Here is a 21,252-nt window from a genome sequence, read left to right on the forward strand (position 1 = left end):
AGTAGAGCTTGATGGTTTTTACACAATATTTAAAATATTTTGCTAAAAAATATCTAAAATATTAAAAACATTTTATAATTCATTTATTATTGTATTATTAAATGTATTAAATTATAATATTCTTTTAATAGGGCAAATAAAAATCTTTTCCATCTGGGCCATTTGAAAAATTTCTTAGCCTTTAATTCATAATGGTCTTAAAATGTCTTTAAAAAGTCTTAAATTTAACTTACTGAAACATACAGAAACCCTGTTAAGGCATGAGCCTGCAGGACAGTCAAAGTCTGTAAACGTTAATAGAAATCTGTTGCTGCATCAAAAGATCCAATTATAAATGTTTTATAATTTGACACAATATTTCACAGGGATGAAACGATCACAGTAAGATTTATATAATTTCTTTAGATGATCATTAAAAGGAAAGTTCAGCCAAAAATGAAATAATCTAAATGTGGTTTCACACCTTTATGAGTTGCTTTATTTTGTTGAACACAAAAGAAGATATTTTGAAGAATGCTGGTTGCTCTGACTTCCATAGTAGAAAAAAAAAGCTACCAGAAGAAAGAAACTCAAATAGCTTTTGAACTAGTCAGTAAATGATGACATCACTTTAATTTTGGGTGAAATCTTAATTAATGCTGATTCCAGCTAAGGTTTTTCAGATTGAACATTTTACTACCAGCCAGTCAAAGTGAATCCAAGTTATTTATATCTCATCCAACTGAACTTTACTCAATAATGAAGCTTTAGCAAACCATTGTTGCCAAACATTTGCTTTGAAATTTCCTGCCGTGTGTAAAACAGTTTTGAGGAAGCCTTCTGTTTGTTTTGGTCCTTCCCACATTCCTATTTTCTACACCCTTATGACATCACCGGCTGAACGCAGCCCTTTACAGCCTTCTGTGCTGTCATGGTGGAACTTTGACCTGTTCCAGTCCGCTCGCTATCAGATGAGATAATTTCCTTAAAGGGACAGTTCACTCAAAAATGACAGTTCTGTCATCGTTTACTCACTCTTTACTGTTTACTCGCCCTTTTTTGAGTTGTTTCATCTGTTGAACACAAAAGACTATATCACTGGAGACCTGTAACCATAGACTTCCATAGCATTTGTTTTTCCTAATGGTTACAGGTTTTCAGCTTTCCTCAAAATATCTTCTTTTGTGTTCAATAGAAGAAAGAGTAAATGGTGAGGTAATTTTCATTTTTGGGTGAACAATCCCTTTAACCTCTGAGGTCTAAGCTGATTTTGAGGCCTTTGGGATGTTTTGTGCTTATTTTTTCTTCTTGTAACACAACATGACTATCATGTCATTTTGTTTTATTCAGCTCAAAGATGGATGTATATGCTTGTATTAAAAAAAAAGAAGATTATGCGTGGTTAGTATGAGGTAGAGGAAAATAAGTCACAGAAACAAAAGCCAAATTAAAGCTGCAAGCAGTGATGAAAGTGACATAGCACCCGGGCTTATCACCGCATGGTGGCCTAAGGATGACAGAGAAGAGTGGACAATAATAATTTTACACGTGCCAATTTTCGTACGTGTGTGTAAAATGTAGCTCGGCGGTTACTCCGTCAAATATGGGTAGGTGGTGCTGTTGAGCCATTTTGCCACACCTACTTATAAAATCTAGAGCAATTGTAAATCTTCGCCACTTCTGGTGCGTGTGCAAAGTTTTGTGAGTTTTACAGCAGTTGGCTGGGTCAGTTGGCATTTCTGTGTGGAGTTTGCATGTTCTCCTTGTGTTCGCGTGGGTTTCCTCCGGGTGCTCCGGTTTCCCCTACAAGTCCAAAAACATTTGGTATAGGTGAATTGGGTAGGCTAAATTGTCCGTAGTGTGTGAAACAGTGTATATGGATGTTTCCCAGTGATGGGTTGCAGCTGGAAAGGCATCCGCTGCGTAAAACATATGCTGGATAAATTGGCGGTTCATTCCGCTGTGGCAACCCCGAATTAATAAAGGGACTAAGCCGAAAAGAAAATGAATGAATAATAATTAACAGAGCAATTCCAATAGGGCCTACGCACCAAAGGTGCTTGGTTCCTTAAAACATACACTAAATAGTTCTGAATTAGACCTTTGAGGAAACCAGTCTTGTAAGCTAGAATATTTACTACTAAATCATGTGAAAATCCTTATGACCACTCATTTTGAATAATTGAAAATTTGTAAATCATTTTTTTTTGTCAGCAGTGCAGTATGCATGGTGAGTATGAGTTAGATGAAAACTTAGTTTTAAAGGGATAGTTTTCCAAAAAATGTGACAAATTTGCCATATCTCATGCTTTGTTTTTTTACATATCCTTCAAAAGCCTATTTGAGTTTCTTTTTTTTTTGTTGTTGTTGTTGTTGTTGAACACAAATGAAAATATTTTTTTAAATGTTGGGACCTGGCAACCAATGACTTGCATAGTAATTTTGTTTATCTACCATGGAGTGCCAGCAACCAAATCTTATTCAAATATATATATATATAGTGTGTGTGTGTGCGTGTGTTTGTGTGTGTGTGTTCAACAGAAAAAGAAAAAAAAACTCCTGATGGTTAAAAACACATGATGGAGAATAAAAGATGAGGTGATTTTTATTTTTGTGTAAATTATCCCTTAAACTCATGTTAGAAACTTAGTTTTAAAGGATAGTTGTAGTGAAATAAAGAAAAGCAACAATTGCCATATTTACTCATTCTCAAATTAAAATATTTTGAAAAATGTTAATACCTGGTAACTGATGACCTCCATAGGTCCATTTTTTCCTACTATGGAAGTCAGTGAGTGCCAGAAACCAGAATTCGTTTATATATATATATATATATATATATATATATATATATATATATATATATATATATATATATATATATATATATATATACATATATAATTTATTTGTTTATTTATTTAATGTAAGAAAGATACTCTTAATGTTGTAAAATCATGTGATGGAAAATAAATGATGAGGAGATTTCGTTTTTGGCTGAACTATCCCTTTGAACTCTTGTAACTTAGTTTTACAGACATAGTTGACCAAAAAAATGCCATTATTTACTCAGTCATCACTTATTCAAAACTTATTTGAGCTACGTATTTAAACTTTTAAAAAAAAAACTGCTGATTGCTGGCACCAAATACTTCCACAGTATTTTAATAATATTAGTATTTCATATTTTCCATAGTGTTCCTATTATGGAAGTCAATAAGTGCCAGCAACCAGAATTCTTCAGAATATCTTCTTTCATGTTCAGCAGAAGAAAGAAACTCCTACAGGTTTAAAAGCACATGAAGAAAAATAAATGATGAAGTAATTTGTTTTGAACAAGGGAAGGATGAGTAAATGATGATAGAGTTTTCTTTAATGGGTGAACTATCCCTTTAAACTCTTGTAACTTAGTTTTAAAGGGATAGTTCAGACAAAATTGTACTCATCAAAACGTATTTGAGTCTTTTTTTCCACAAAAAGGAATATATTTTGAAAAATGCTGGTTGCTAACACCCAATGAGTACTTTAGTATTTCAGAGTAGTTTAGTTTTCATAGTATTTTCCTATTATGGAAATCGATGAGTGCCAGAAACCATAATACTTCACAATATCTTCTTTTGTGTTTAGCAGAAAAAAGAAACTCCTACAAGTTTAAAACCACATGAGGAAGAATTAAAAAAAGACACAATTTTCATTTTTGGGTGAACTGACCCCTTAATGTGAGATTTTATTGCAACTCGCAGTTCATGAAAACCTCACATCTAGTACTAAGATCTCACATTGTGCGCTTTTCGATCATTGTAGCTCACTTGCACTATTAATGAATGACTTTATTTAAGTGCTGTTTATGTAATGGAGCAGTCTAATCTGAGATAAGCTTGGTGAAATCTGTCTTTATCTTTGCAGAGAGAGCACACGCAGCCAACAGCAGCGGACTGAAGAAAGAGGACGAGAGCGCCAGAGGAGATGCATTGCAAAGGTACATATTACAGTTTATTTATTCACACCTGAAACTTGTCTATAGCACTTGTTCACTGCTGCTCTTATAGTTGTGTAAATTGCTTCCTCGTCCTCATTTGTAAGTCGCTTTGGATAAAAGCGTCTGCTAAATGACTAAATGTAAATGTATTTATGTTTACATTTCCCAGCTCTGCAATTTTTAGAATTTAGCAAAAAAAACGTTTAAAACCTTTATTTAATTTATAGTTGCTTCTCAAATGACACACTATACACTAGGGCTGGGCGGTGTGACCGAAATTCGATTTCACGGATGGTTGGTTGCTTGTATGGATGGATGGTTGGTTACTTGCTTGGTTGAATGGTTGGTTGGTTGGATGAATGGATGGATGGCTAGTTGCTTACTTGGTTGGATGGTTGCTTGGATGATTGTTTGGACAGTTGGTTGCATGGTTGGATGGTTGTTTGGACAATTGGTTGGTTCATTGATTGGATGGATGGGTGGGTGGTTGGTTGGTTGGTTGGTTAGTTAGTTGAATGGTAGCTTGGTTGGATAGATGGATGGCTGCTTGGTTAAATGGCTGGTTGGATTGATGGTTGGTTAGTTGGTTGGTTGCTTGGATGGAAGGATGGTTTGTTGGATGGTTTGTTGGATGGATGGATGGTTGGATAGATGGTTGCTTGCTTGGATGGATGGTTGCTTGGATGGATGGATGGATGGTTTGTCGGTTGGATGGATGGATGGATGGATGGTTGTTTGGACGGTTGGTTGGACAGTTGGTTGCATGGGTGGTTGGTTGGGTGGATGGATGGTTAATTGGTTGGTTGGTTCATTGATTGGATGGGTGGTTGGTTGGTTAGTTGAATGGTAGCTTGGCTGCTTGGTTGGATAGATGGATGGCTGGTTGGTTGGTTGGTTAGATGCTTGGTTGGTTGGATGCTTGGTTGAATGGCTGGCTGGATCGATGGTTGGTTGGTTGAATGGAAGGATGGTTTGTTGGATGGATGGATGGATGGATGGCTAGTTGCTTGCTTGGTTGGATGGTTGCTTGGATGGATGGATGGTTGCTTGATTGGTTGGATGGATGGAAAAATGGTTGGATAGATGGTTGGTTGCTTGCTTGGATAGATGGATAGATGGATGGTTGCTTGTTTGCTTGCTTGCTTGGATAGATGACTAGTTGCTTGGATGTTTGGATGGATGGATTGATGGATGGAGGGATGGATGGTTGCTTGGTTGGATGGTTGGATGAATGGATGGATGGATGGTTGCTTGCTTGGATGGATGGATGGATGGTTGTATGGTTAGTTGCTTGGATGGATGGATGGATGGATAGATGGCTGGTTGGATGGTTGGTTGCAAGTTTAATGGTGTCTAAATGAACCAATAAAATAATAATACTTTAATAATAATAATAATAATAATACTTTAATAATAATAATAATAATAAATTAATTTAAAACCAATTAAAATTAAAACAACAACAACAACAACAATAATAATAATACCATTTTAACTGTATAAAATTGCATTGGACCACCTCAGTTGTGTTTTTTTTTAACATAAATTGCATTTTATTAAATTGGATGAAAATTCTCATTTTCAAGTTCAATGACTTATTTTGTAAAGTGTTTTGCTGGCTACATGAATCAATATCAGATTATATCTTGATGAGGCATCCGTTTTACAACCACTAGCAACTACCTTGAGGCATTGCTTTCATAAAGGCGCCTGCACCAAGCAGTTATAACAATTGAACTTTTCTTAGTTGTTCCTAATTTAAACCAGGGCTTGTCAGCTGGCTGCCTGTAGGTCAGATTCAGCCTGTTGGCTGTATTCATGTGACCATCCAGTTCATTTTGGTGAACTGAGAGCTCTCCCTGATCTAAAGCACTATGCATAACATGTATTTTTAGCCATACTAAATGTGTTTCCAAACGTGTCTCACATTGATGGCAGTAATTAGTCAGTCATAAAAACACGATGAGTCACAGCAGTTGAAACCAATGACGATGTCAGTTTGCGTGTACAGTGATGTCATTCTCTCTGAAAGTGAAGTCTGGATTGAAAAAATTATTCAAAAAGAAACTATATTTTACATATTTCCATAATATTTTTTATTTTTTGAAGTAAAGTTGGTTTCCTGCTTGCCAGCTGAGAATGTGAAGTGTTTTATCATTTAATTCTATCTATCTATCTATCTATCTATCTATCTATCTATCTATCTATCTATCTATCTATCTATCTATCTATCTATCTATCTGTCTGTCTGTCTGTCTGTCTGTCTGTCTGTCTGTCTGTCTGTCTGTCTGTCTGTCTGTCGTTGTATCATTTTATTGTTCTGTCTGTCTGGTCTATCTGTCTGTCTGTCTGTCTGTCTATCGTTGTATCATTTTATTGTTCTGTCTGTCTGGTCTATCTATCTATCTGTCTGTCTGTCTGTCTGTCTGTCTGTCTGTCTGTCTGTCTGTCTGTCTGTCTATCGTTGTATCATTTTATTGTTCTGTCTGTCTGGTCTATCTATCTATCTGTCTGTCTGTCTGTCTGTCTGTCTGTCTGTCTGTCTGTCTGTCTGTCTGTCTGTCTGCCTGCCTGCCTGTCTGTCTGTCTGTCTGTCTGTCTGATGTTGTATCATTTTATTGTTCTGTCTGTCTGGTCTATCTATCTATCTATCTATCTATCTATCTATCTATCTATCTATCTATCTATCTATCTATCTATCTATCTATCTATCTGTCTGTCTGTCTGTCTGTCTGTCTGTCTGTCTGTCTGTCTGTCTGTCTGTCTGTCGTATCATTTTATTGTTCTGTCTGTCTGGTCTATCTATCTATCTATCTATCTATCTATCTGTCTGTCTGTCTGCCTGCCTGCCTGTCTGTCTGTCTGTCTGATGTTGTATCATTTTATTATTCTGTCTGTCTGGTCTATCTATCTATCTGTCTGTCTGTCTGTCTGTCTGCCTGCCTGCCTGTCTGTCTGTCTGTCTGTCTGATGTTTTATCATTTTATTATTCTGTCTGTCTGGTCTATCTATCTATCTATCTGTCTGTCTGTCTGTCTGTCTGTCTGTCTGTCTGTCTGTCTGTCTGTCTGTTTGTCTGTCTGTCGTTGTACCATTGTATTGTTCTGTCTGTCTGTCGTTGTATTATTGTATTGTTCTGTCTGTTTGTCTGTCGTTGTATTAATGTATTGTTCTGTCTGTCTGTCTGTCTGTCTGTCTGTCTGTCTGTCATTGTACCATTGTATTGTTCTGTCTGTCTGTCGTTGTACCAATGTATTGTTCTGTCTGTCTGTCGTTGTATGATTGTATTGTTCTGTCTGTCTGTCTGTCTGTCTGTCTGTCTGTCTGTCTGTCTGTCTGTCTGTCTGTCTGTCTATCATTCTGTTGTTCGTTTTATGTATCGTTTGTTCTATCGTTCGTTTTATCTTTTATAGATTTTCCATAATGACTTTCTTCTGAGGAATACAATAATGTGAATGTGAAGTTGTGCTAGTAGCTTACATACCCCTTGAAGAATCTGTTAAAATGTATTGTAAACAAAAGAAGAGAGATTATACAAAATGCATGCTATTGTTTTGTTTTTTTCATCATAGATAACATGAAAATTTATTCCTGTGCTTCAAAGCTGAATCCCTGCATCCTTCAGTCTCATCACTTGACTAATCAGAAACTATACTAACATGTAGATTTGCTTCTCAATACACGTTTGTTATTATTGTATTATTACTGTCACATTTGATCAGTTTCACGTGTCAATATTAAACTAAATTCCGGCCTTAAAGCACTTCATCTGGTTGTGTTTCAGTCAGGAGAAGGTGAAGGGTGAGGTGAAAGATGACCTGATCCGAAACTCCCAGCCCGTCCTGTCTAATAAAGCGCAGATGCTCGGGATGCCGCAGTTCGGTCTGCGGGATAACCTCATCAAATGTGAGCTCCTGAAAAACGAGGACGCCTACACCTACATCGAGAACTACAGGTGGGCCATGCTGGATGTTAGCATTTGCTTCTTAAAATCTTATATCTGCTGCTTTTCAGTTCTCGTCATGGTCTACATTCCCCTATTTTAAACCAGAATGTTGTTTCTTAATGTTGTTTAACTGTGAAATGTTAAGGATGACTATTGTAAATTTCAAACTGTTTTGGGCATTTATGTTGTGTATGCTATACTATGCTTTTATGTATTTGTTGTTTGGAAAGCAACCTTGTGTGTTGAAAGGCTCTGTATTAAAAAATAAATTATAATGTATTATTATTAAGTACTATTCATTATTATTATTTAATATAATTATTTATTATTATTATTATTATTATTATTATTATTATTATTATTATTTCTAATGATTATTGTTGTTGTTGTTGTTGTTGTTGTTATTACTATTAATGATGATTATTATGAATAATAATAATAATCATCATTTATGATTGTTATTTTTTATTATATTAATAATTATTATTATGAAGTACTATTAATAATAATAATTTATTTTCTTTGATTATTGTTATTATTATTATTATCATTATTTTTATTACTATTGTTATCATTATTATTATTATTATAAATAATAATCATTAATTATTATTTTTAATAATAATAATAATAATAATAATACGTATTATTGTTTATTGTTTGTATTATTTATATTATTGTTAAGTACTATTGTTGTTATTATTAATAATAATAATTTAATATTTCTAATTATTATTATTAATATTAGCATTATTGTTGTTTTAATAATAATCATAATTTATTATTGTTATATTTATTATTATTTATAATCATAATAATAATATTTGTTATTGAGAAGTACTATTAATAATATAAATGTATTTTCCTTAATTGTCATTGTTATTTAGTACTATTAATATTAATAATAATAATAATTATTATTATTGTTGTTGTTAATAATAATAAATTAATTAATTATAGTAATATTATTGTTGTTATTATTATTATTATTATTATTATCATTATTATTATCATTATTGTTATGTACTATGAATAATAATAATAGTAATAATAGTAATTGCAGTAGCTCCCTGTTAAAAAGCGTTTTCACTCTAATATTTTTCACTCTAAACTATTAAGATGGTTATAAAAGTGCTTCCACAGAAAATGTATTTCATGAAAATAAATGACGAGGTTAGTGTGGGTGCTGAAACTCCTTGAACATGCTTAAATTTTAATCTAGTGTTTGAACAGTGCTCATTTAACTGCTTGAAAAGTGCTTGAAAACATAATTGCGTTGCTTTCATAATACTTTGTTACTAAATAGATCATTATAATCTACGATACATTTAAGATGTGAATAAATTACATTTAAGTAAGTAAATGATAGTAATTTAATGTTGGGTTTGGGGCCCTGATATATGAATCTCACCATAATTAAATCGACTCCTGTGCTGAAAGGGCTTCATGCTTGTTTTATTTTGGTCTTTGCAGTAGTTCATTGTAAGATTTCTGTATGTGAGATGTTTCTTAATTTAAGCCGGCAGCTTCTCTCTTTGGCCGGTTTTGTGAGTTCATGTGAGCTTTTGAATCACTCACTCTGTTCTCATTGTGTGCCGACAGCTTCTTCTTGGGCACCTACAATGTGAATGGCCAGTATCCAAAAGAGAGTCTCAGTCCATGGCTGGCATCTACCACCAGCCCTCCAGACTTCTACCTGATTGGGTAATACTCAGCGTTGGATGTAATTAATTACAAAGTTACTAGTTACTGTAATTAGATTACTTCTTTGCAGAAAAAGTAAAGTAAGAGATTACTTTCATTTTCAGGTAATTTAATTACAGTTACTTATAATGCACTTGTTTAAATACTGGCCATAAAACCAACAGTTCTGGATCAGTCAATTAAATGAAGCAGAGTAGTTCATTTATTAAGTAGATTGAACATGATTGAGAAACAATGAACTGGGTCAGAAAGTTATGTCAATATACATTCACTGGCCTCTTTATTAGGAACACCTTATTAGTACTGGGTTGCCTTCAGAACTGCCTTCATCCTTCGTGGCATAGATTCAACAAGGTACTGGAGATATTGCTCAGAGATTTTGCTCCATATTGACATGATAGCATCACGCAGTTGTTGTAGATTTGTCGGCTGCACATCCATGATGCGAATCTCCTGTTCCTCCACATTCCAAAGGTGCTCTATTGGATTGAGATCCGGTGACGGTGGAGGCCATTTGAGTACAGTGAACTCATTGTCATATTCAAGAAACCAGTCTGAGATGATTTGCGCTTTATGACATGGCGTGTTATCCTGCTGGAAGTTGCCATCAGAAGATGGGTACACTGTGGTCATAAAGGGATGGAAATGCTCAGCAACAATTCTCAGGTAGGCTGTGGCGTTGACACAATGCTCAATGCCTGAACCGTTGATACTAGGCAGGATGGATCCATGCTTTCTTGTTGTGGATGCCAAATTCTGACCTGACCATCCAAATGTGGCAGCAGAAATGGAGACTCATCAGACCAGGCAACGTTTCTCCAATCTTCTATTGTCCATTTTTGGTGAGCCTGTGTGAATTGTAGCCTCAGTTTCCTGTTCTTAGCTGACAGGAGTGGCATCCGGTGTGGTCTTCTGCTGCTGTAGCCCATCTGCCTCAAGGTTGGACGTGTTGTGTGTTCTGAGATGCTCTTCTGCAGACCTCGGTTGTAACGAGTGCTTATTTGAGTTACTGTTGCCTTTCTATCAGCTGGAACCAGTCTGGCCATTCTCCTCTGACCTCTAGCATCAACAAGGCAATTGTGCCCACAGAACTGCAGCTTACTGGATTTTTTAATTTTTTTTTTATGGACCATTCTCTGTAAACCCTAGAGATGGTTGTGCGTGAAAATCCCAGTAGATCAGCAGTTTCTTAAATGCTCAGACCAGCCCGTCTGGCACCAACAACCATGCCAAATTCAAAGTCACTTAAATCGCCTTTCTTCCCCATTCTGATGCTCAGCTTGAACTGAAGCAGATAGTCTTGACCATGTTTACATGCCTAAATGCATTGAGTTGCTGCCATGTGATTGTCTGATTAGACATTTGCATTAACGATCAGTTGGACAGGTGTACCTAATAAAGTGACCGGTGAGTGTATGCATGTATGAAATATTGTGTCATTTGTTTTGTGTTTTGATGCATATAATGTTTAATTTTTTAAAGTGTTACATTTTATAATAAAGCTAAAATCTCCTGTTTGGCTCAGATTTAAAGAATTAAAAGGGTTTAATTTCTGTTGTCTATGTGGCGTTTAGATTTATATGTAGTACATTGATTTTTTTATTTTAGTTTATTTTTTTTAGTGTTTAGTCAAGTACTTAACGTATTGAGTAACTGAGTTACTTTTTCAAACGTAATTAAAAAATGTCATTCAAATACAATTTTAATGATGTAATTAAAAGATGAGTAATTGATAACTTTTTTGAAGTAATTTACCTAGCACTGGTAATACTCTACAATATGACATTAATATTCATCTAAGCAGTAATGAGTTAGCACAGATATGTGACTGGCATGTGTTTTCCTCCGGTAGTTTCCAGGAGCTGGATCTTAGCAAGGAGGCGTTTCTCTTCAATGACACTCCTAAGGAACCCGAGTGGATGTTAGCCGTCTACAAGGGTCTCCATCCAGATGCCAAGTACGCTTTAGTAAGGACTTCCTCTGCCCTCTCATCAATCATTTTAGATGCACTAATGTGGTTAATGCCTAATTCCACCAAATAAATTTTAGTGTGGTAATCTTCAATCAAAGCCTGACCATTTGCCTCTGAGTTTATAGCGCCGGTCCTTCTCTGATGATGTCAGTTTGACGCTTCAGTCCCAATATTCTTTTACACTAGCACAGTTGGTCTGCACCTGGGTTCGTTTGACGTCAGAGGATGGTACGTTTAGCTAGTGTGAACGTGTCTTCTGAACTCAGGTGCGCACCCACAAACTGTACCCGAGGTCGCCTGAAAGAGGTGGCCTGGGGTATGGTTCACACGAACTCTGGTCCTGTTCACTTCTAGTATGAATGCTAGTGTACCAAATAACGGAAGTGAACCACCAACAGTACAACAAACTATCATTTTTCATAACGTTCATTCGTGTGTGTGTGTGTTTTAGGGTTGGGTCAATAGACCAAGTCATTGTCCATCGCCGATAGACATCACAATGCTGATCTGGCATCGTGATTCTCCGCCCCGCCCCCATCAGAGCAGCAACCTGCTCACAACAAATACACACTTAGGCCCCGTTTACACTAATAATCTACACTTAGTTTTAAATTGGCATTTTAGAACGAAAACGATCCACGTCCACACTTGCGTTTCATCTAGCATTTCTGAAAAGCCCTCCTTCCACACTATACCACTGAAAACGCACATCGATGCTAGTATAGTTTTAGCATGATTGACCCTGAGCAGAGACTATAGAATACACAAGACATTTCACTCGTAAATTTTTGAATGGGCAAAAGTCTAACGCTCAATTTGTAAAATTAAGCCCCGCCTACTAGTAGAGGAGCCTGTCATCAATCGCTACATACTGACGATTTTCCAGGCGAGGAGCTCGGACCAGATGTGAGTTTCTGCAGATTTTATGTGATTGGAGTGTTTAGAAATGAAACTAAACAGACATGTGTTGTTTATTTTATTGGTGATTCCTGATAAGACATTCAATGGTAAGCTTTGCAAGCAGTTTTGGAGAATTTGATGTTTCCCCATTCAGATAGAATGCTGAACATACTGCCCGTGTTTCAAAGATGGCCGGCGAGTGAAATGACTTGCCTTAAAGGGATTTGCCCTGAGGACACTATTGTGTGTGTTTTGCAGGTGAAGCTGGTGCGGCTGGTGGGAATCATGCTGTTGTTCTACGTGAAGGCCGAACATGCGCCTTACATCTCTGAGGTGGAGGCCGAGACCGTCGGCACAGGCGTCATGGGACGGATGGTGAGTGCTGGAAAAAACAGTCAAGCAATTATTCTAGACCAGGGATGGGCAAACTCGATCCTGGAGGGCCGGTGTCCCTGCATAGTTTTGCACCAACCCTAATCAAACACATCAGCAATGGAATTATTTGCCTAATCTGAATAAAACAATAATATCTCTTTCTCTTTGCCTGTGTTTGTATTGCCGCTGTAAAAATCGGATGTAGTGCATGTACTGAACTCCCCTTTTCATTCAAACCCTTCCCTCTTTCGCCACTCGACATTCCCACCTAAACAAAGCTGGACTCACCCACTTTCCTGGCTTTTTTCAACCTAGATGTGTGAAAACACCCTGCTGAGACAGGGGGGTTTCATGGCTATTTAAGACTGGCTACTATAATATCAATTTCTGGTAAGAGTACTTTCATTTACAGTCAATTACAAAATGTGTAAGCTAAAAAAGTTCAAATGTATTTGTTCCAGTGGGTTTATCATAAGAAGTTCTATAAAACCATCATGTTAAATGTGTTTTTTCATTTTTAATAACTTTTATGAGATGTTTAAACACTTAACAAGTTAGGATTTTTTTTATTTAAATGACCATATGCAATCTATGCATCCTAAACACGTGGTCTTGTACGATGTCCACATGTAAAACACACACACTCTCTAACACACAAAGAAATGTTAGTCTCGTCTGAATTCATACATGAAATGACAGATGACAGCTGAAAAGAATTTTAACCCAAACTGGAAAACTACTGGAAAACTAGTCTTTTAGCTCAATAAACTCCTAATTTGCTTCTGCTTAAAAGTAGTTGTTGGGTTTAGATATTGGGTAGGATTAGGGTTGTTGAATATAATCATGCACAATATGTACTTCATAAATACTAATAAACTGATAATATCTTAATAATAGGCAGGTAATAAGCCACTAGTTAATACTGACAATTGGTACTTAAACCACAGTATTGAGGCATATCAGTACACGTGAGTTGGTTGAAGCTATGAATAGTGGGATGAAGTCCAAAATTAACAATGAACTCTCGCATTTCTGTGGTTGTCAAAAGCTGAAGTTGTTATAGTTGTGTTAACTGAGCCTACAGTAATTGCACCTTTTGTGTTCCCTTCACTGCCTGATAATATTAAGTGGGTCTCAGACCGGATGAAGCACTGCATTAAATTCTGTTTTCCCCCATCATCTCTCTAAAATATGACAGTTTATTTTACTCCAGTGTTTTCAGTGGAGTTTCTAGCGTGAAAATGTCGCATTTATAATCAAATTCATTTAACAATGGAAGATCAAATTTCTTGTGGTGTGGCTTTGCTCCATTGTGATCCAGTGTGTCCATATGTCTGAAATATCCAGAAGAAGCAATACTGTTGCATGAGATTCCTGCTTTATAAAGAAAAAATACATATATAATTAATGCACATCAGTAACTCGCCAGTAACTTTAATTTAATGTGTATCCCTGTAAGAAAACATTGCAAATAATTGGAAATCCGGCGACCACAATAATCAAACCCTCGGGAACAACTGTGGTTGACCTTGACCTTGTTCTCTGGACTCCTCTCAAGCGGTGGACTTCTATGTTCTGATTGGTTGCTGCGTCATAGCTCAATACCATAAAGTTAACTTGATTTCAAGTCTCCTCGATGCTCACACAGGCGCAGACGCACCACACTGCTCCTCGACGCTTATCACCGCCGTCTCCAATTAGAGATGAATGACTTCCGGCTACTTTGACTCTCTTGCCGCTGTCGGTGTGATTGTACATTAACTTTAATCAGGCTATATTCTACCTCTAAGCTTCAAGCATGGCAAAGTTGCTTGAGTCTATGTTCTGTGTCTCGCGACATTTCAATCACATCCAGATGAATTCGCCTGAATCTGAGGTAACAAATTAATCGAAAAGCCACGCTGCTTTACAAAAGACATAACTTTATATATCGAAAACACACATTATTTTACACAACTACGAACACACAATTAACACATTTGTAATAATTATTTTACCAATAGCATGGGGAGATTTCTGAGTTTGCAGTAACTGAAATGCCAGCACAACAGCACTGGTCTGCAAAAGCGCTTCTCTAGCATGTATCTGCTCCGCAAGTGCTGCGGCCACGCGCCTCTTTCTCTGGCTCGTCAAAGCGATTGATTTTTAGCATCTGATATCGCGGTGAACTAAAGAAAACATTCTAAGCACACCGATGTGATCGTACGCTTCAGGGAACAGCCGGTGCTGATCACATCAGTGTAATCGTTTGCGTCAAAGCGTTAAAAGTGTATTCATTTTTTTTCTTTCATTATCCAGTATTCCTCTGTGTACCACTAGAAGGAAGCCACAGTTTGAAAATGACTGGTCTAAAGCGCATTGCACAAAAGCATTAAGGGTGTGTCTGAATCCACTTTTGCTATTTTAAGGATGAAAAAAATAGGATTTGTGCCCAGCGCATGGTCTAACAGTGTTGTGCTTATTCTCTTAATGAGTTATGGGTGTCTTTTGAGCATAACGTGCATTTAACCAATCAAAGTCTTATTTCCTTTAAGAGTCAGTTGCGTCGCACCATGCCACATTTGCTATTTACATGGTGGACTTTGTAAGTGAAAAACTGAACGGTTCACTAGCGAGAAAACAGTTAAACAGAGCATCTGCAGCACGAGGATAAAGAAAGGGCCTCCTCCATTCGGCCTCTTTACTTTCTCTTTACTTTTACGCTCTATTTTACTCCTTTACTTTGGTGGAGTAAGGAAGTGGTGGAAACTCACTCCACTGGTGGACAAATCTTAGCTTGTTTTCTGTTAAAACAAATATAAATATGCATATAATAAATAACACTGATGATAATAATAATAATATTATTATATGATTGCAAATTGTCATGAATAAACTGAAGAAAAAAAAACCCTGACACGAAGAAGGCATTTTAGGTAGTTTTTTTTATATTTACGTAGAAAATAATCATTTTTGTAACATTTTAATCCTTTTTATTTTTTTTTATTTGGAAAAATATTTGTGTATTGCTGTACATCTTGTGTGTATTAAGCAATGTGTAAACTTTTGGACCTGCATAGTTGCACAACTAACGCGCTCTGCGCTGGACTTTAGACCAGCTTTTAGTTGGTCAATGGCGCGGTCTATTTCAGTTACTCAAAGTAGCAACGCACCAACAGTGTGCCTTAACACACCTCTTTTATAGACAGGAACACTTATGAGTCCACTAAGTGACGCAAATGGATTTGCTATTTAAACAACTTGGAACAAAACATGAATATTGCTGTTGCGCCGGTCTGAAAATAGCAACAATTCGCACCATACACGTCTTGCGCCTTATTTCTCCGGGTGTATTATAGGGCCCTAGCTGTGCATATACCCCATTCATAATCTAAGCCTAACATTTTTTTCTCCATTCAGGGTAATAAAGGCGCAGTTTCCATCCGCTTCCAGTTCCACAACTCGGACATCTGTGTGGTGAACTCGCACCTCGCCGCTCATACCGAAGAGTTCGAGCGACGCAATCAAGACTTTAAAGACATCTGTCGCAGGATTCAGTTCAGACAGGAGGATCCCACATTACCACCCCTTACCATCCTCAAACACAAGTATGGACAGCCGAGATGCACCACATCTGTTTTAAAGGGTTCTGATTGGTTATTCATCAACAAATCACAGCGCGAGAACAAAACTGAAGTGACGTACTCCAGTAAACATTAGATCACCTGAAAGTAAAAATTATCCTATGATTTGCTCACCCTAAAGGCATCCTAGGTGAATATGATTTGCTGTTAAAGTAAATTTAGAAATCACTACTTTCTTTTTTTATTTGCATTTTCCAAACTCTTTCTGAGTGGGGGTTGTACAATAATTTTAGGCTACTTGAAACATCAGACTTTTAATGGAACATCTCACAAGCTCTGTGATTGGTCAGCTTGGTACCTGTAACCAGTGTGGGCGGGACCAAGAGCTGCGCAAGTTTGATAGAGCGAGTGTTTACAAGTGTCAAGTCCAATGAAGGAGCTCCAGATGGAAACTTTTGGCCCAATCCCAATTCTACACTAAATAGCCTCTACACTAAATAGCCTATCCAGCAAAAGTAATCCAAAAGATTTTAGTAACTTAAATACATTTTATGAATAAATTAGATGTAATTTAAGTAAACATACATTTAATTAACAGAAGCATGTATTAAACAAACTAACAATACTAAAAAAGTTGACCCCCCCCGATCGTCAATGTATAATTCGCACACTGCGAGCAAGGAATGCGTTGTGGGTCATGCCAATCCCTCGACGCAGAAGTATAAACCAGCCTTCAGACACAGACTAGAAGACATTAATACAATCTATTGCTCTAAATCTTCTAATAATCTATCTTTAGAGAAAGATATGTCGCAAATATTGCTACAAGATTTGAAAAAGACTGCATAAAATTGCATAAAATAAAAAACTGCATGTGCTTATGTTGATTTTTAAGTGAACTAACACTATAAATCCAGCAAATGTGACATTTCTCTTGTTTGTATCTTGAATCCTCATGTTCATCTGTTGTCTTTCAGTGTTGTGTTGTGGCTGGGAGATCTGAACTACCGAATCAGTGATCTCGAAGTGGATCATGTGAAGGACTTGATCGCTAAAAAGGATTTTGAGACCCTGCATAATTATGACCAGGTAAGAATCAGGTTTCTGCGCTTTCTTTGGATATTGTTGAGTTAGATTCAAGTGTGGATGACTGGATTGGGTGTGTGTGTGTGTGTTTCAGCTGAAGCGGCAGATGGATGAGGAAGTTGTGTTTGTTGGCTTCACTGAGGGAGAGATTGATTTCCAGCCCACATACAAATACGACACTGGATCAGATCAGTGGGACACCAGGTCAGAGGTCACACACAATATCACACTTTTAATAGAAGAGGTCATTAGAGGCTGTAATGTAATTTAATACATTATTAAATAAGCAAATATACTTTGTTATATTTTATGTAATATAGACAGTAATGACATCCTTACTCTGAAACACGCAGATACATTATTGATATAGTGACTAATTTAAGACTAAATATAAAAAACACATTTATATTTATTAAATACTCATAAAAATAAATAAATAAATACATTTTTCAGTACTATTTTTAATATTATAATTCTTATTAGTATATTCATTCATTTTCTTTTCGGCTTAGTCTTTTTATTAATCAGGGGTCACCACAGCAGAATGAACCACCAACTTATCCAGCACATGTTTTACGCAGCGGATGCCCTTCCGGCTGCAACCCATCACTAGGAAACACCCATACACTCTCATTCAAACACATACACTATGGACAAATTCATTCATTCATTCATTCATTTTATTTTCGGCTTAGTCCCTTTATTAATCTGTGGTCGCCACAGCGGAATGAACTGCCAACTTATCCAGGACGTTTTACGCAGCGGATGCCCTTCCAGCCACAACTCATCTCTGGGAAACATCTATACACACTCATTCACACTCATACACTACGGACAATTTAGCTTACCCAATTAGCATATGCGCGCATCTGAGCTCCAGCAGTCAGTGGGTGCTTTGAGCACAAAACCCCAGAGAGCAGTGCACGTCAGACAGTTTATCAAAGATGTACCGCTGGATGGAGTCTCAGTATAGTTGTTAAACGTGATATTTAATTAATCTTGTCTCTATGTAACGACTCTTCGGTCTTTTGAATCCATCAGGTAACGTGTCACAGCGTCAGTACACTCCTTTAATCTTTCACTTTCACTCTTATACTTAGTAATTTTAGTGAAAACCTCAGATACTGTTGGTTGTGCACCTTTTTTACCACACAAGTTTGTTGACGCCATTATAATGACACAGATCACTCTGCCTATTCATGCCAGAGTCCTGCTGAAAAAGTGATTGACAGGTGGTAATTTGTGTGTATCTTATCTTTATTTATTTACTATTTGGTTATGGGTAAAACTAAGACCATGCGGGTCAGGTAGTTAAAACGGTAGGCTACAAATAATTAATTCGTTATGAATTAATTAATTATATAAAAATACTTCATCGCCGCCTACGACGACAATACCATCGTCCATCGCAATGTTTTACATTAATTATCGTACAATGCCAAATTGGTTGACATCTGCCAACCCTGATTATAAACATAAAATAAAATGCCCAAAATATAGTAAGTTTTATAAACATAGTAAATGGCAAGTATATGCAAAAATTGTGTGGATCTGAGCAGTATTTTGTGTGTGTTTTTTTAATTTTTTTTTTTTATGTTTTTTTTTTATTTGTTTAATTTTTGTTTAGATTCACTTATTTATATACATCAAATTAAATAAAATAGGATATATATATATATATATATATATTCAGAGCAGCTATTATATAATTAAACATTTTTAAATATAGTTTGTGTAATTTTAGTTTGTCATTTATTATATAACTAAATTATATAAACAAATATAACAAAATATATTGATTCATTCATTTTCTTTTGACTTAGTTCCTTATTTTATCAGGGGTCGCCACAGCGGAATAATTTGTTAACAATTCCAGCATGTGTTTTTACGCAGCGGATGCCCTTCCAGCTGCAACCCAGTACTGGGAAACACCCATACACACTCATTCTCTCAAACAGACACACACTCATGCACTACAGACAATTTAGTTATTCTAATTCACCTGTAGCGCATGTGTTTGGACTGTGGGGGAAACCGGAGCACCTGGAGGAAACCCACACCAACACAGGGAGAACATCCACACAGAAATGCCAACTGACCCAGCCGGAACTCGAACCAACAACCTTCTTGCTGTGAGGTGACAGTGCTAAGCACTGAGCCACCGTGTCGCCCCAACTAAATATATACTAAAAAATAAATATAACTAAAATATATTACTTATAATTATTTCTATTTTAAGTAATCACAGAAAATAATAATAAAAATAATAATAAAAAATTATAATAAATAAAAATAATTACTACTACAAACATAAACAAAATGTCAAAAAATTACAGCGATTTCATGAATGTAGTAAACGGCAAGTGTTTGCTAACAATTGTGTTAATCTGAGCAGTGTTTTGTGTGTGTTTGTGTTTACGCAGTGAGAAGTGTCGAGTTCCAGCGTGGTGCGACCGCATCCTGTGGAGGGGGAAGAGCATTAAACAGCTTCATTACCAGAGTCACATGACCCTGAAGACCAGTGACCACAAACCTGTCAGCTCTCTGCTAGATATCGGGGTGAGAGAGTCAAGTCAGTTCAAGTAAAGAGGGGGGAGAGAGGGGGCTCTGCTTTTGGGAGCTGGGATTGTGGATAATATTTCGACGCGTTAAAGAAAAAGATGTCGAACTCCACTCGATTCAACCATTCGACTATTCTGGCTGCCATCATCAGTCTCACACTTTTCTTTTCCTTTTCTAAAAGTCTTGATAACACCATTGTGGAGGTTTTCTGCAAATAGGATTGTAAATAAAAGTCTTTGTTGTGCTCTCCCATTCACTGCGCTCTAAGTTTACCAACTATGATGACCTCCACTACCGAGAAACCCCTAAAATGTGAAAAGGTGCCATTTATGTTGATGGCTCTAAAAGAAGAAACTGTTGTGGGATGAAACTGTTGAGTAGTCCAGTCAAGCGGGCTCTAATACGCCAAACCAGCCGTCCACATTCATGCAGCGTATATATAACGTTCATACAGTATTCACACAGCCTTTTCTAACATCTGCTTTCTCTCCACAGATCAAAGTGGTGAACGAGGAGTCGTACAAGCGCACGTTTGAGGAGATCGTGAGGCACATCGACAGACTGGAGAACGACTGCATCCCTTCAGTGTCTCTGTCTGAGAGAGAGGTCAGCACATCTCAGCCTCTTACGTCATACCAAGGGTTTCGGATGACAGGATTCGTCATTTTCATGTGTTTTACCACATATTTGGGACAGTTTTTTTTTGTTGAAAGAAATTGATAAATTTATTCAGTAAAAACATATTAAATTGATCAAAAGAGACTGAAAACAAACGTTATGGAAGATTTATTTATTTATTTATTTAAAAATTAATAACTTTTTCAGCAAAATCATATTAAATTGATCAAAAGAGACTGAAAAAACATTATGGAAGATTTATTTATTTATTTATTTATTTAAAAATTAATAACTTTTTTCTGCAAAATCATATTAAAGTGATCAAAAGAGACTGTAAAGACAATTGTAAAGTTATGGAAGATTTATTTTTTTGTTTGTTTGTTTGTTGATTTATTTATTTTTATTTATTTATTTAGAAATTAATAACTTTTTTCAGCAAAATCATTATATTGATCAAAAGAGAGTACAAAGACAATTGTAAAGTTACAGAAGATTTATTTATTTGTTTTATTTATTGATTGATTTATTTTTATTTATTTATTTGGAAATTAACTTTATTCAGCAAAAT

At 36.3% G+C, this 21,252-nt stretch overlaps 1 protein-coding gene across 1 annotated transcript in view; it reads left to right on the plus strand.

Moving 5' to 3' along the window:
- Positions 1-21,252, plus strand: part of inpp5b (inositol polyphosphate-5-phosphatase B) — a 49,834-nt gene that overhangs the window by 17,901 nt on the left and 10,681 nt on the right. The window contains exons 7-16 of the mRNA XM_056475143.1: positions 3,886-3,958; positions 7,743-7,913; positions 9,507-9,608; positions 11,461-11,575; positions 12,739-12,855; positions 16,255-16,442; positions 17,396-17,507; positions 17,599-17,708; positions 19,928-20,063; positions 20,562-20,672. Of these exons, the coding sequence (XP_056331118.1) occupies positions 3,886-3,958; positions 7,743-7,913; positions 9,507-9,608; positions 11,461-11,575; positions 12,739-12,855; positions 16,255-16,442; positions 17,396-17,507; positions 17,599-17,708; positions 19,928-20,063; positions 20,562-20,672 (1,235 nt within the window). The remainder of the gene's footprint in view (positions 1-3,885; positions 3,959-7,742; positions 7,914-9,506; positions 9,609-11,460; positions 11,576-12,738; positions 12,856-16,254; positions 16,443-17,395; positions 17,508-17,598; positions 17,709-19,927; positions 20,064-20,561; positions 20,673-21,252) is intronic.

The sequence above is a fragment of the Danio aesculapii genome, chromosome 16, assembly GCF_903798145.1.
Source record: "Danio aesculapii chromosome 16, fDanAes4.1, whole genome shotgun sequence".
Taxonomy (NCBI): Eukaryota; Metazoa; Chordata; class Actinopteri; order Cypriniformes; family Danionidae; genus Danio; species Danio aesculapii.